At 48.0% G+C, this 15,438-nt stretch overlaps 1 protein-coding gene across 1 annotated transcript in view; it reads right to left on the bottom strand.

Annotated features, from left to right (window-relative positions):
- CA5A (carbonic anhydrase 5A) overlaps positions 1–8,622 on the bottom strand; it is a 34,595-nt gene extending 25,973 nt beyond the window's left edge. Inside the window, exons 1-2 of the mRNA XM_069739405.1 lie at positions 8,386–8,622; positions 5,062–5,259 (exon numbers count right to left, since the gene is read on the bottom strand). Of these exons, the coding sequence (XP_069595506.1) occupies positions 5,062–5,259; positions 8,386–8,533 (346 nt within the window). The 5' untranslated portion in view covers positions 8,534–8,622. The remainder of the gene's footprint in view (positions 1–5,061; positions 5,260–8,385) is intronic.
- Between the last annotated feature and the right edge of the window lie 6,816 nt (positions 8,623–15,438).

The raw sequence follows: 15,438 nt of genomic DNA, 5'->3' as shown, positions 1-15,438 counted from the left end.
TTACTCCCTGTTATCAGCCATTACTGGGGGAGAGGACTACAATCTATTACTCCCTGTTATCAGCCATTACTGGGGGAGGAGACTACAATCTATTACTCCCTGTTATCAGCCATTACTGGGGAGGAGACTACAATCTATTACTCCCTGTTATCAGCCATTACTGGGGGAGGAGACTACAATCTATTACTCCCTGTTATCAGCCATTACTGGGGGAGGAGACTACAATCTATTACTCCCTGTTATCAGCCATTACTGGGGAGGAGACTACAATCTATTACTCCCTGTTATCAGCCATTACTGGGGAGGAGACTACAATCTATTACTCCCTGTTATCAGCCATTACTGGGGAGGAGACTACAATCTATTACTCCCTGTTATCAGCCATTACTGGGGGAGGAGACTACAATCTATTACTCCCTGTTATCAGCCATTACTGGGGGAGGAGACTACAATCTATTACTCCCTGTTATCAGCCATTACTGGGGGAGGAGACTACAGTCTATTACTCCCTGTTATCAGCCATTACTGGGGAGGAGACTGCAATCTATTACTCCCTGTTATCAGCCATTACTGGGGGAGGAGACTACAGTCTATTACTCCCTGTTATCAGCCATTACTGGGGAGGAGACTACAATCTATTACTCCCTGTTATCAGCCATTACTGGGGAGGAGACTACAATCTATTACTCCCTGTTATCAGCCATTACTGGGGGAGGAGACTACAATCTATTACTCCCTGTTATCAGCCATTACTGGGGGGAGACTACAATCTATTACTCCCTGTTATCAGCCATTACTGGGGGAGGAGACTACAATCTATTACTCCCTGTTATCAGCCATTACTGGGGGGAGACTACAATCTATTACTCCCTGTTATCAGCCATTACTGGGGGAGGAAACTACAATCTATTACTCCCTGTTATCAGCCATTACTGGGGGAGGAGACTACAATCTATTACTCCCTGTTATCAGCCATTACTGGGGGAGGAGACTACAATCTATTACTCCCTGTTATCAGCCATTACTGGGGGAGGAGACTACAGTCTATTACTCTCTGTTATCAGCCATTACTGGGGAGGAGACTACAATCTATTACTCCCTGTTATCAGCCATTACTGGGGGAGGAGACTACAATCTATTACTCCTGTTATCAGCCATTACTGGGGAGGAGACTACAATCTATTACTCCCTGTTATCAGCCATTACTGGGGGAGGAGACTACAATCTATTACTCCCTGTTATCAGCCATTACTGGGGGAGAGGACTACAATCTATTACTCCCTGTTATCAGCCATTACTGGGGGAGGAGACTACAATCTATTACTCCCTGTTATCAGCCATTACTGGGGGAGGAGACTACAATCTATTACTCCCTGTTATCAGCCATTACTGGGGGAGGAGACTACAGTCTATTACTCCCTGTTATCAGCCATTACTGGGGGAGCCTACAATCTATTACTCCCTGTTATCAGCCATTACTGGGGGAGGAGACTGCAATCTATTACTCCCTGTTATCAGCCATTACTGGGGGAGGAGACTACAATCTATTACTCCCTGTTATCAGCCATTACTGGGGAGGAGACTACAATCTATTACTCCCTGTTATCGGCCATTACTGGGGAGGAGACTACAATCTATTACTCCCTGTTATCAGCCATTACTGGGGAGGAGACTACAATCTATTACTCCCTGTTATCAGCCATTACTGGGGGAGGAGACTACAATCTATTACTCCCTGTTATCAGTCATTACTGGGGGAGGAGACTACAATCTATTACTCCCTGTTATCAGTCATTACTGGGGGAGGAGACTACAATCTATTACTCCCTGTTATCAGTCATTACTGGGGGAGGAGACTACAATCTATTACTCCCTGTTATCAGCCATTACTGGGGGAGGAGACTACAGTCTATTACTCCCTGTTATCAGCCATTACTGGGGGAGAGGAGACTACAATCTATTACTCCCTGTTATCAGCCATTACGGGGAGAGGAGACTACAATCTATTACTCCCTGTTATCAGCCATTACTGGGAGAGGAGACTACAATCTATTACTCCCTGTTATCAGCCATTACTGGGGGGGGAGACTACAATCTATTACTCCCTGTTATCAGCCATTACTGGGGGAGGAGACTACAATCTATTACTCCCTGTTATCAGCCATTACTGGGGGAGGAGACTACAATCTATTACTCCCTGTTATCAGCCATTACTGGGGAGGAGACTACAATCTATTACTCCCTGTTATCAGCCATTACTGGGGGAGGACTACAATCTATTACTCCCTGTTATCAGCCATTACTGGGGGAGGACTACAATCTATTACTCCCTGTTATCAGCCATTACTGGGGAGGAGACTACAATCTATTACTCCCTGTTATCAGCCATTACTGGGGAGGCGACTACAGTCTATTACTCCCTGTTATCAGTCATTACTGGGGGAGGAGACTACAATCTATTACTCCCTGTTATCAGCCATTACTGGGGAGGCGACTACAGTCTATTACTCCCTGTTATCAGCCATTACTGGGGGAGGACTACAATCTATTACTCCCTGTTATCAGCCATTACTGGGGGAGGAGACTACAATCTATTACTCCCTGTTATCAGCCATTACTGGGGGGAGGAGACTACAGTCTATTACTCCCTGTTATCAGCCATTACTGGGGGAGGAGACTACAATCTATTACTCCCTGTTATCAGCCATTACTGGGGAGGAGACTACAATCTATTACTCCCTGTTATCAGCCATTACTGGGGGAGGAGACTGCAATCTATTACTCCCTGTTATCAGCCATTACTGGGGAAGAGACTACAGTCTATTACTCCCTGTTATCAGCCATTACTGGGGGAGGAGACTACAATCTATTACTCCCTGTTATCAGCCATTACTGGGGAGGAGACTACAATCTATTACTCCCTGTTATCAGCCATTACTGGGGGAGGAGACTACAATCTATTACTCCCTGTTATCAGCCATTACTGGGGAAGAGACTACAGTCTATTACTCCCTGTTATCAGCCATTACTGGGGGAGGAGACTACAATCTATTACTCCCTGTTATCAGCCATTACTGGGGAGGAGACTGCAATCTATTACTCCCTGTTATCAGCCATTACTGGGGGAGGAGACTACAATCTATTACTCCCTGTTATCAGCCATTACTGGGGAGGAGACTACAATCTATTACTCCCTGTTATCAGCCATTACTGGGGAGGAGACTACAATCTATTACTCCCTGTTATCAGCCATTACTGGGGGAGGAGACTACAATCTATTACTCCCTGTTATCAGCCATTACTGGGGAGGAGACTACAATCTATTACTCCCTGTTATCAGCCATTACTGGGGAGGAGACTACAATCTATTACTCCCTGTTATCAGCCATTACTGGGGGAGGAGACTACAATCTATTACTCCCTGTTATCAGCCATTACTGGGGAAGAGACTACAGTCTATTACTCCCTGTTATCAGCCATTACTGGGGGAGGAGACTACAATCTATTACTCCCTGTTATCAGCCATTACTGGGGAGGAGACTACAATCTATTACTCCCTGTTATCAGCCACTACTGGGGAGGAGACTACAATCTATTACTCCCTGTTATCAGCCATTACTGGGGGAGGAGACTACAATCTATTACTCCCTGTTATCAGCCATTACTGGGGGAGGAGACTACAGTCTATTACTCCCTGTTATCAGCCATTACTGGGGAGGAGACTACAGTCTATTACTCCCTGTTATCAGCCATTACTGGGGGGAGACTGCAATCTATTACTCCCTGTTATCAGCCATTACTGGGGAGAGGACTACAATCTATTACTCCCTGTTATCAGCCATTACTGGGGAGGAGACTACAATCTATTACTCCCTGTTATCAGCCATTACTGGGGAGGAGACTACAGTCTATTACTCCCTGTTATCAGCCATTACTGGGGAGGAGACTACAATCTATTACTCCCTGTTATCAGCCATTACTGGGGGGGAGACTACAATCTATTACTCCCTGTTATCAGCCATTACTGGGGAGGAGACTACAATCTATTACTCCCTGTTATCAGCCATTACTGGGGAGGAGACTACAATCTATTACTCCCTGTTATCAGCCATTACTGGGGAGGAGACTACAGTCTATTACTCCCTGTTATCAGCCATTACTGGGGAGGAGACTACAATCTATTACTCCCTGTTATCAGCCATTACTGGGGGGGAGACTACAATCTATTACTCCCTGTTATCAGCCATTACTGGGGAGGAGACTACAGTCTATTACTCCCTGTTATCAGCCATTACTGGGGAGAGGACTACAGTCTATTACTCCCTGTTATCAGCCATTACTGGGGGAGGAGACTACAAGCTATTACTCCCTGTTATCAGCCATTACTGGGGGAGAGGACTACAATCTATTACTCCCTGTTATCAGCCATTACTGGGGAGAGGAGACTACAATCTATTACTCCCTGTTATCAGCCATTACTGGGGGAGGAGACTACAATCTATTACTCCCTGTTATCAGCCATTACTGGGGGAGAGGACTACAAGCTATTACTCCCTGTTATCAGCCACTACTGGGGAGAGGACTACAAGCTATAACTCTCTGTTATCAGCCATTACTGGGGAAGACTTTAAGACTGGAGACTACAATCTATAACTCTCTGTTATCAGCCATTTTAGAAACTGTTGCGGTATACCAGTATACACGCAGTGACCTCTGACTGTCCCTTTAATAGCGCCAACTTGTACAAATCTTTACTTAGCTGCTGGATATGAACCAATGATTCTGAAGGGCATTTTGTGGAGGACACAGGAGTGAAATGTGGGGACATTTGGTGGCTCCACAAGTGTCCTATCCCAGAGCCATCTTTTCTCCATCCAAAGTGGGGGCCCCAGCAGCGCAGCCCCTCATTATACCCTCGTCATGTATTACATGGATGTGATTTATCTGGATTACAACATGTCCCCTGCAGAAGTCACACTAGCACAGCGCCACACACCGTAGTGGCCATTCTTGAGTACTGCAGCTCAGATCACATTCACTTCCATAGGAGTCGCCCCTCACCGGATTTGTTGGTGGAGTCATCGTACTCCACCAGGAAGGCGTATCCATTGTTCCAAATGTGAAGACACGTGTTGGGATCATACTGCGTAGAGATAGGCGCGAGATCCGGGTGAAAAACGCTGTCCCGCACACGAATGTCGATAGGGGACTGGCGGGATCCCCCGGGAATGTCTAAGGGTCCTTTCCACAGAGGGTGCACTGCAAAAAAGAGGAAAGCTGAAATTAATTCCTGGATGTAGCGGATACAGGACGTTCTAAGGGAGACAGAAGCTGGACACATTGCAACAGACCCTCAGCTGTGAGAAGTGTCGTCAGGTTATTGTAACTACTTGGAGACACGCAGAGAACAGATAAGAGATACAATGCAGACGAGTTAGACGGGATCCCCCACATGTCACCTGCCGCCCCCCGGGGGTCACCCAGCCCGTAAAACCTGACGTTCTATGGAAGATCTGGTGGTGCAGCCCTGAGGCCGCGGAATCATCACCAGCCGCACAGAACCCGGGGAACAAAAGGTTTACATAAGAAGCCGCAGATTATCTCACCGTCCCCGGGGCAGCTCTGCACAAAGGTTTATAGCGCAGGGACGCCGGCAATCATCCACAGCAAAGGGATTAAGAGAGGGCTCAGGGGCACCGCAATGGGCTCAGGGGCACCGCGATGGGCTCAGAAGGAAAACTCTGCATACAAAACCTGGGGCCGCTCTGCTACAGACCCAGTGACAGGACGGCTGCGCTACTATAGAAAGGCACAGGATCGGACCCCAGAGATCAAGGAGGTACAGGATGCTCTGTGGTGTCAGGGTTACAGGAGACGCAGGGTGGGGGAAGAAGGTATAGCGGGATCAAAGGTCACTGCAGAGAATACGCTCCCCCCGGGTACAGATAACGGCCCTCCTACCATCATATAGGGCGAGCCCCCCAGGTATCATCATACAGGGCGAGCCCCCCAGGTATCATCACACAGGGCGAGCCCCCCAGATATCATCACACAGGGCGAACCCCCCCCCAGGTATCATAATACAGGACGACCCCCCCAGGTATCATCATACAGGGCGACCCCCCCATGTATCATCACACAGGGCGACCCCCCCCCCCAGGTATCATCATACAGGGCGACCCCCCCATGTATCATCACACAGGACGACCCCCCCCCCCCAGGTATCATCACACAGGGCGACCCCCCCATGTATCATCACACAGGACGACCCTCCCCCCCAGGTATTATCATACAGGGCGACCCCCCCATGTATCATCACACAGGACGACCCCCCCCAGGTATCATCACACAGGGCGAACCCCCCAGATATCATCACACAGGGCGAACCCCCCAGGTATCATCATACAGAGCGAACCCCCCAACTATCATCACACAGGGCGACATCCCCAGGTATCATCATACAGAGCGAACCCCCCAGGTATCATCATACAGAGCGAACCCCCCAACTATCATCATACAGGGCGACCCCCCCCCCCCCAGGTATCATCATACAGGGCGAGCCCCCCAGGTATCATCATACAGGGCGAGCCCCCCAGGTATCATCATACAGGGCGAGCCCCCCAGGTATCATCATACAGGGCGACCCCCCCAGGTATCATCACACAGGGCGACCCCCCCAGGTATCATCACACAGGGTGACCCCCCCCAGGTATCATCACACAGGGCGACCCTCCCAGGTATCATCACACAGGGCGACCCCCCCCCCAGGTATCATCACACAGGGCGACCACCCAGGTATCATCACACAGGGCGACCACCCCAGGTATCATCACACAGGATGACCCCCCCCCAGGTATCATCACACAGGACGACCCCCCCCCAGGTATCATCACACAGGGCGAGCCCACCAGGTATCATCACACAGGACGACCCCCCCCCAGGTATCATAATACAGGACGACCCCCCCAGGTATCATCATACAGGGCGACCCCCCCATGTATCATCACACAGGGCGACCCCCCCCCCCCAGGTATCATCATACAGGGCGACCCCCCCATGTATCATCACACAGGACGACCCCCCCCCCCCAGGTATCATCATACAGGGCGACCCCCCCATGTATCATCACACAGGACGACCCTCCCCCCCAGGTATTATCATACAGGGCGACCCCCCCATGTATCATCACACAGGACGACCCCCCCCCAGGTATCATCATACAGGGCGACCCCCCCCATGTATCATCACACAGGGCGACCCCCCCCCAGGTATCATCATACAGGGCGACCCCCCCCCATGTATCATCATACAGGGCGACCCCCCCCATGTATCATCATACAGGGCGACCCCCCCATGTATCATCACACAGGACGACCCCCCCCCCCCCAGGTATCATCATACAGGGCGACCCCCCCCATGTATCATCATACAGGGCGACCCCCCCATGTATCATCACACAGGACGACCCCCCCCCCCAGGTATTATCATACAGGGCGACCCCCCCATGTATCATCACACAGGACGACCCCCCCCCCCCAGGTATCATCATACAGGGTGACCCCCCCATGTATCATCACACAGGGCGACCCCCCCCCCCCAGGTATCATCACACAGGGCGACCCCCCCCCCAGGTATTATCATACAGGGCGACCCCCCCATGTATCATCACACAGACACCACTGGCTCCACTATGGAGGTGACAGGTCGGAGCTGCGCCCTTTTTCTGCACCGGGCGAGGCAGGAATGTGGTGAACGTTATCCTTCAGGACAATCACATTTACGGGGGTCTCACTTTGTGGGTTTGTTCTTGGGGTGGTGACGAGATTCCACCGGACCCTCACAGCCGACTGCAGAGGGGCTATATCCCACTAGTGACAGATACAATGTATCACTGATCCGGGGCTACAGTGTAACGACACCTCTCCGCAGCTGGAGGCATTCGCTCCCACAGGACCCACCCTGGCGGAGACCCCTCACATCTGGGGACTGGTACAATGTGTCAGTGCAGGATAAATCACCAGCACTGGGGGCCAGCTGTGCCTCGGCACAGGGGTCTGAATGACCCCAGGTAGGAGCTGCAGGTCGCCCGCGGTCACATTCCCGGAGTCGCCCACCTCTGCGGACCACTATGTCCCCACAGAGCCAGGGATTGGGGCTATTGGACCCATGGTTCATGGTTTTGCTCCTCCAGGGCACTCAGCTTTCATACAGCCTGAGCTCACTGACGGCTCCCAGTTACCTCACAGCGGCCAGAGGAGCCACACGGGGCGACAGTATTAATTACATCCAATGCCAAAATTACTGACATTTATGTAAAAAACTGGAAAGTTGCAACAACCCCTTGTCCCCACCCTGCAGCCAGGACACGGCGCAGCTGTCACTCACAGTCCACATTTCTCAGCTTGTAGGAGCAGGCGGAGATATTGCACGCCCTGGAGGGCACCGGGCACGGGCTGCTCGGTCTGGGGGTCCTTCCCGTCCAGCCGGGGGCCAGCAGCTGTGCGAGGAGCCTCCTGCAGCCCCGAGTCGCCATGTCAGCCTCCCGCGGGACACTGGAGCCGCAGCGCCGCCAGCAACCACAAAAAACAACAACACCTGAGACCCCGCCCACCAGAGCTACGTCACGTTCAGCAACACGGTACAGGTCCTCGCATCTCAGCCAATCACAGCCATGGGCCAGATGGAACGCAAAAGAGACAACTAGCCAATCAGCGCAGGCGTTCAAATTCCTTCCCGTCACGTGCCGCGGAAGTCACCTGTGTGGTCGTGCCGCAGTGCATTACTGGGAGTAGTCACAAGAAATTCAGGCTGCTGGCAGTCAGAGCTTGCTGCTAGTGACGAGAAACATTCTTATTAGCGCTCATAAACAAGATTACTGACACGAGCGCTGCTACTTTTGCGGTAGAAGTGTAGGTTATGTGACATTTTATGCAGAAGACAACACATGTTTGACCTCGATTTGGAGGAGGAAGCCTGAACATGTGATCGGCGACGTATTTTTGCATTAAAAAAAATGTTTATTCTTCTGAACATTTCCTCAGCACTTTTATTGGCATTTTCTACCTAATAAATACGCAGTGTAAACACTTGTGAATAAAAGATCACTTTTGATTTGTGGAACATCCCTGTAATCCATTTATTCAAAGTGACGAAATACGTTTCCAATTTTTACATATTTTTGTAGTTATTGGTTAGACACAAAATACATGACAGGAGGAATTATCTGCCTTTTCCTTTCATTTGTATTATTTTTTTTATTTTAGTTGTCACGTGCACAGTTGTCAGCACGTGACTTGGAACCTCCGTACCACGCTGTAGACTGAGCATCAATCACACCCCAACACACGCGGCACACCCCGACACACGTGGCACACCCCGACACACGCGGCACACCCCGACACACGCGGCACACCCCGACACACGCGGCACACCCCGACACACATGGCACACCTCGACACACGCGGCACACCCCGACACACGCGGCACACCCCGACACACGCGGCACCCCGGACACACGTGGCACCCCCAACACACGCGGCACACCCCGACACACGCGGCACACCCCGACACACGTGGCTGGCACCCCCGACACATGCGGCACACCTCGACAGACGCGGCACACCCCGACAGACGCGGCACACCCCGACAGACGTGGCACACCTCGACAGACGCGGCACACCTTGACACATGCGGCACACCCCGACAGATGCGGCACACCCCGACACGCGGCACACACCCCGACACGCGGCACACACCCCAACACACGCGGCACACCCCGACACACGTGGTACACCCCGGCTTCTTATGCTGCCATCACTCATTTCGCCTATTTAAACGACACCCTCTATGAAGGGATGAGGAGCCACGTTGTGCCCCAAATATTCATTCTAGTACAGACCATTGCTGCCCCCTCTAAGCTCAGAATCTTCCTGAATTATTCCCATAGTCCTAAATCAGGCAGGCTGAAATCACTTCAGAGAATCAATAACATACATATTCGTTTGTGAGGCTATCACAAAAGAAAAAAGAAGTGAAGAGAATAGAATAGTATTAAAAAATAAGATATTTATTTAACAATGATAAAACGGTACACTTAATGACACCAAAAATTGGGGAGAAAAAGACAGGGGGGAATTTTATACACAAATCAGGGGAGACGGATCTGCACAATACCACCAAGGGTTAACACTGTAAAATTAACCAAAATATCACATATAGATGTATCGCTGGTGATATAACCACTTACTAAGCGGCAAAGCAGGGCACACAAAACTCATAGGTACATACCCACGGAAAATTAACCTAAGTTGGAGGCAAAGAGTATACTAGAAATACTGTGGCAGGGAGTACATATAATAGCCAGTAGTGCAACATAGTTGCTAACAAACTGGGAGGTAAACCCACTACAAGTAGTCAAAGAGAGCAACAGGTTCAAACCCGGAAAAGATCTCCTAAAAATGGTTAATTACCTGAGGTATGGATGACAGTACAAGTGGTGCCTGACGCAGGTGGTAAGGAGCAGCCCGGTCCCCAGCGCCCGACAAGCGCTGTTTCGCCGTAGCTTCTTCCAATAGGGGGCGAGGACAAGTTTGGAAGGTATTAGGGGTGGTTAAATAGACGGTGCAGTGTGACGCCGGATCCGGAGGTGTGCCAAAGAGCTTCGTAACTGCGCGCGCTTAAACAGTGCCGTCCCACCTTACCAAAGGGACTTCCAGGATTGCGCACCGTGACCCGCAGTGGAACGCACTGCGGTCACGTGGGTCGGCGCAACCCTTGTCTTGTGTATAAAATTCCCCCCTGTCTTTTTCTCCCCAATTTTTGGTGTACTTAAGTGTACCGTTTTATCATTGTTAAATAAATATCTTATTTTTTAATACTATTCTATTCTCTTCACTTCTTTTTTCTTTTGTGATAGCCTCACAAACGAATATGTATGTTTCAGAATCTTCAGTACCTAACAGATGTCACACAGAAAGGGACGGGTGATTCTTTCTGTTAGGCAGAGTGCACACAAGCGTAGAAAAATAATCTTCCAAATTTCACCCAGAAAAAAATAACGGATGATTTTCATTTCGATTTTATACATCTGCAGGTTTTAAAATGTACAACCCAGGTTCTTATGATAAAGAATGACAGTGTATCTGTTAATATCGGATTCTGGCCGCTTCATTCATGAGATCCTTTTTTTTTCCACAGTCAAAGACTCTTATTTGATACATGGAATAGAATAGTGCACGGTGTAAATATTTACACGCTCATATTTGGTCTGTGAAAAAAAACTCTCATATGAGCAGTTAAATTAAAGGGGTTGTCCTTGTCCACTACTTGGACAAAACCTTCTCAATCCATAGTTTTCCCCCTGCTAACTAATACTTCTACTCACCGCTGATGCTGTTATGGCAGCGTCGACACTGTCTCTCCGAGCGAGCACGTAACAGTGTGCGGTCACGCAGTTCTTCTCACTTTCACACACATTGCCGACATTGGAGAAGGTGAGCGCTGCTGCTGTCATTCTCCGGATGTCAGAAGTCGAGGACTGTGAAAGGCCGGGACAGACAGTGCTGACACCGCTGGAACGGCGCCGACACCAGAAAGGGGAAGGGAAACATGGATTGAGAAAAAGTTGTCACAGTAGTGAACAACCCCTTTAAATAACATTGGTCCTAGTACTGTCCGTGCTTGGTCAGTTTTTTCACTCGGGACCTGAGCGTTCAGCTGAATATAAATACAAGTACCGCACGCTCCGGTCCGAGTGCCGGCGGCAGGCCCGGGTATTGAAGTGAGAGACTCAAGTGAAGTTCTCGCATCACACTCGCAAGCCTCGGGTCTGTGTCACTAGTCCGCTCCGGAGTTTCTCCTATTCTCATCCTTTTAGCGGATCATACTCTGACATTAAAGTCTGCACTGATCCGTGAGACATTATTATTATAATTTATTTATTTTCTATATTTATATTATTATTTTTTATATATATGACACATAGATGAAATTAGGACGCCGGATTCTATACTCATTATCCATCAAATCAATGGATAAAAACATTGTTAAGAGTAAATGGATTAAAAGGTCCGAGCAGTTTATATTTGCTTTAGTAAAAAAAAGGATGAAAAAACTGGGATAGGACTAGGAGGACACCTAAGAAAACAATCAGTCCCTAGCCGACACACCTAGAGACACAGTGTCCCAGATCTGATCAATACTTATTGAATAGGTACATGTCCTTGTCCTCAGGCGACTGCTGGTGGTAGGTAGTCTGTACTCAGTCCGGAGGAGCAGACAGAGAGATGGCGCAGGAACCACTTATAATACCGCCTGCTGGAGTTCTGTCTGTACCGTGTAACAACTCCTGTGTCACCAAACATGTATAAGAAAGCTCAGGACGGAGAGAACAGGTGAACATTCAAGGCTGAGGCCGCTGTACATGAACTTTCTCCTAATTACTAGTAAACTCCCTGACCTGACACAGAGAAGACACAATGTTTACCCATAAAAAACAACGTATATTACCGTATACACAGTCATAAAGGAGAGAGATCCACATCATAATTGCCACAAATCACTGTTCAACTGCAAAAACTTTATTCATTCATACTACTGTCTGACATCTTTTCTACTACCCCCGATTTACAAGAATATAACTACTATAATACCGCCCTTATGTACAAGAATATAACTACTATAATACTGCCCCTATGTACAAGAATATAACTGCTATAATACTGCTCCCTATATACAAGAATATAATCCCTATAATACTGCTCCTATGTACAAGAATATAACTACTATAATACTGCCCCTATGTGCAAGAATATAACTACTATAATACTGCCTCCTATGTACAATAATATAACTACTAAAATACTGCTCCTATATACAAGAATATAACTACTATAATACTGCCCCTATGTGCAAGAATATAGCTACTATAATACTGCCCCTATGTACAAGAATATAACTACTATAATACTGCTCCTATGTACAAGAATATAACTACTATAATACTGCTCCTATATACAAGAATATAACTACTATAATACTGCTCCTATGTACAAGAATATAGCTACTATAATACTGCTCCTATGTACAAGAATATAACTACTATAATGCTGCCCCTATGTACAAGAATATAACTACTATAATACTGCCCCATGTACAAGAATATAACTACTATAATACTACTCCTATGTGTTATGACCTGGTGGTTAGGAGCACCCGACCTGACAGTTAAACTCATACAAGACGAGCTCTGGGATGTGGGAGCTCAGCTGATCGCAAGCACTAATCCTATCGCACACACTAAAAATAGCCGTGGAGCGCTCCTGACGCTCCCTAGGCGCCTCGTCACAGCCTAAGAACTATCTAGCCCTAGAGATAGAAAATAAAGCCTATCTTGCCTCAGAGAAATTCCCCAAAGGAATAGGCAGCCCCCCACATATAATGACTGTGAGTAAAGATGAAAGTCACAAACACAGGAATGAAATAGGTTTCAGCAAAGGGAGGCCAGACTTACTAAATAGACAGAGGATAGGAAAGGAATCATTGCGGTCAGCACAAAAACCTACAAAAGACCACGCAGAGTGTGCAAAAGGGTCCTCCGCACCGACTCACGGTGCGGGGATGCCACTCTGCATCCCAGAGCTTCCAGCTAGGAAGACAAATCAGGAAAACCAGCTGGACAAAGAAACAATTAGCAAAAATACCAATAAGGAACTTAGCTTCTGCAGGAGAAGACAGGTCACCAGGCAGATCCAGGAGCGAACTGAACCAATGCTAAAACATTGACAGCTGGCATGGAGTAACGATCTGAGTGGAATTAAATAGAGCAGCCAACCAAAGGATAAACCACGTCACCTGTGTAAGGAACCTCAGAAGCAGCAGCTTCACTCATAGCCACCAGAGGGAGTCCATGGACAGAACTCGCTGAAGTACCATTCACGACCACAGGAGGGAGTTCGACAACAGAATTCACAACAGTACCCCCCCCTTGAGGAGGGGTCACCGAATCCTCACCAGAGCCCCCAGGCCGATCAGGATGAGCCAAATGAAAGGCACGAACAAGATCGGCAGCATGAACATCAGAGGCAAAAACCCAGGAATTATCTTCTTGACCATAACCCTTCCACTTGACCAGGTACTGGAGTTTCCGTCTCGAAACATGAGAATCAAAAATCTTCTCCACCACATACTCCAACTCCCCCTCGACCAACACCGCGGCAGGAGGATCAACGGAGGGAACCATAGGCGCCACGTATCTCCGTAACAATGACCTATGGAACACATTATGGATGGCAAAAGAAGCTGGAAGGTCCAAACGAAATGACACAGGATTAAGAACTTCAGAAATCTTATATGGTCCAATGAAACGAGGCTTAAACTTAGGAGAGGAAACCTTCATAGGAACGTGACGAGATGACAACCAAACCAAATCCCCAACACGAAGTCGGGGACCAACACAACGCCAGCGGTTAGCGAAACGTTGAGCCTTCTCCTGGGACAATGTCAAATTGTCCACCACATGAGTCCAAATCTGCTGCAACCTGTCCACCACCGCATCCACACCAAGACAGTCCGAAGGCTCAACCTGCCCTGAAGAGAAACGAGGATGGAAACCAGAATTGCAGAAAAAAGGAGAAACTAAAGTAGCCGAGCTGGCCCGATTATTAACCCCTTCATGACCCAGCCTATTTTGACCTTAAAGACCTTGCCGTTTTTTGCAATTCTGACCAGTGTCCCTTTATGAGGTAATAACTCAGGAACGCTTCAACGGATCCTAGCGGTTCTGAGATTGTTTTTTCGTGACATATTGGGCTTCATGTTAGTGGTAAATTTAGGTCAATAAATTTTGCGTTTATTTGTGATAAAAACGGAAATTTGGCGAAAATTTTGAAAATTTCGCAATTTTCACATTTTGAATTTTTATTCTGTTAAACCAGAGAGATATGTGACACAAAATAGTTAATAAATAACATTTCCCACATGTTTACTTTACATCAGCACAATTTTGGAAACAACATTTTTTTTTGTTAGGAAGTTATAAGGGTTAAAATTTGACCAGCGATTTGTCATTTTTACAACGAAATTTACAAAACCATTTTTTTTAGGGACCACCTCACATTTGAAGTCAGTTTGAGGGGTCTATATGGCTGAAAATACCCAAAAGTGACACCATTCTAAAAACTGCACCCCTCAATGTACTCAAAACCACATTCAAGAAGTTTATTAACCCTTCAGGTGCTTCACAGCAGCAGAAGCAACATGGAAGGAAAAAATTAACATTTAACTTTTTAGTCACAAAAATTATCTTTTAGCAACAATTTTTTTATTTTCCCAATGGTAAAAGGAGAAACTGAACCACGAAAGTTGTTGTCCAATTTGTCCTGAGTACGATGATACCTCATATGTGGGGGTAAACCACTGTTTGGGCGCACGGCAGGGCTT

This window comes from Ranitomeya imitator, chromosome 9 (assembly GCF_032444005.1).
Source record: "Ranitomeya imitator isolate aRanImi1 chromosome 9, aRanImi1.pri, whole genome shotgun sequence".
NCBI lineage: Eukaryota > Metazoa > Chordata > Amphibia > Anura > Dendrobatidae > Ranitomeya > Ranitomeya imitator.
The sequence above is the reverse complement of the archived record's forward strand: the minus strand, read 5'-3'. Positions and strand labels throughout refer to the sequence as shown.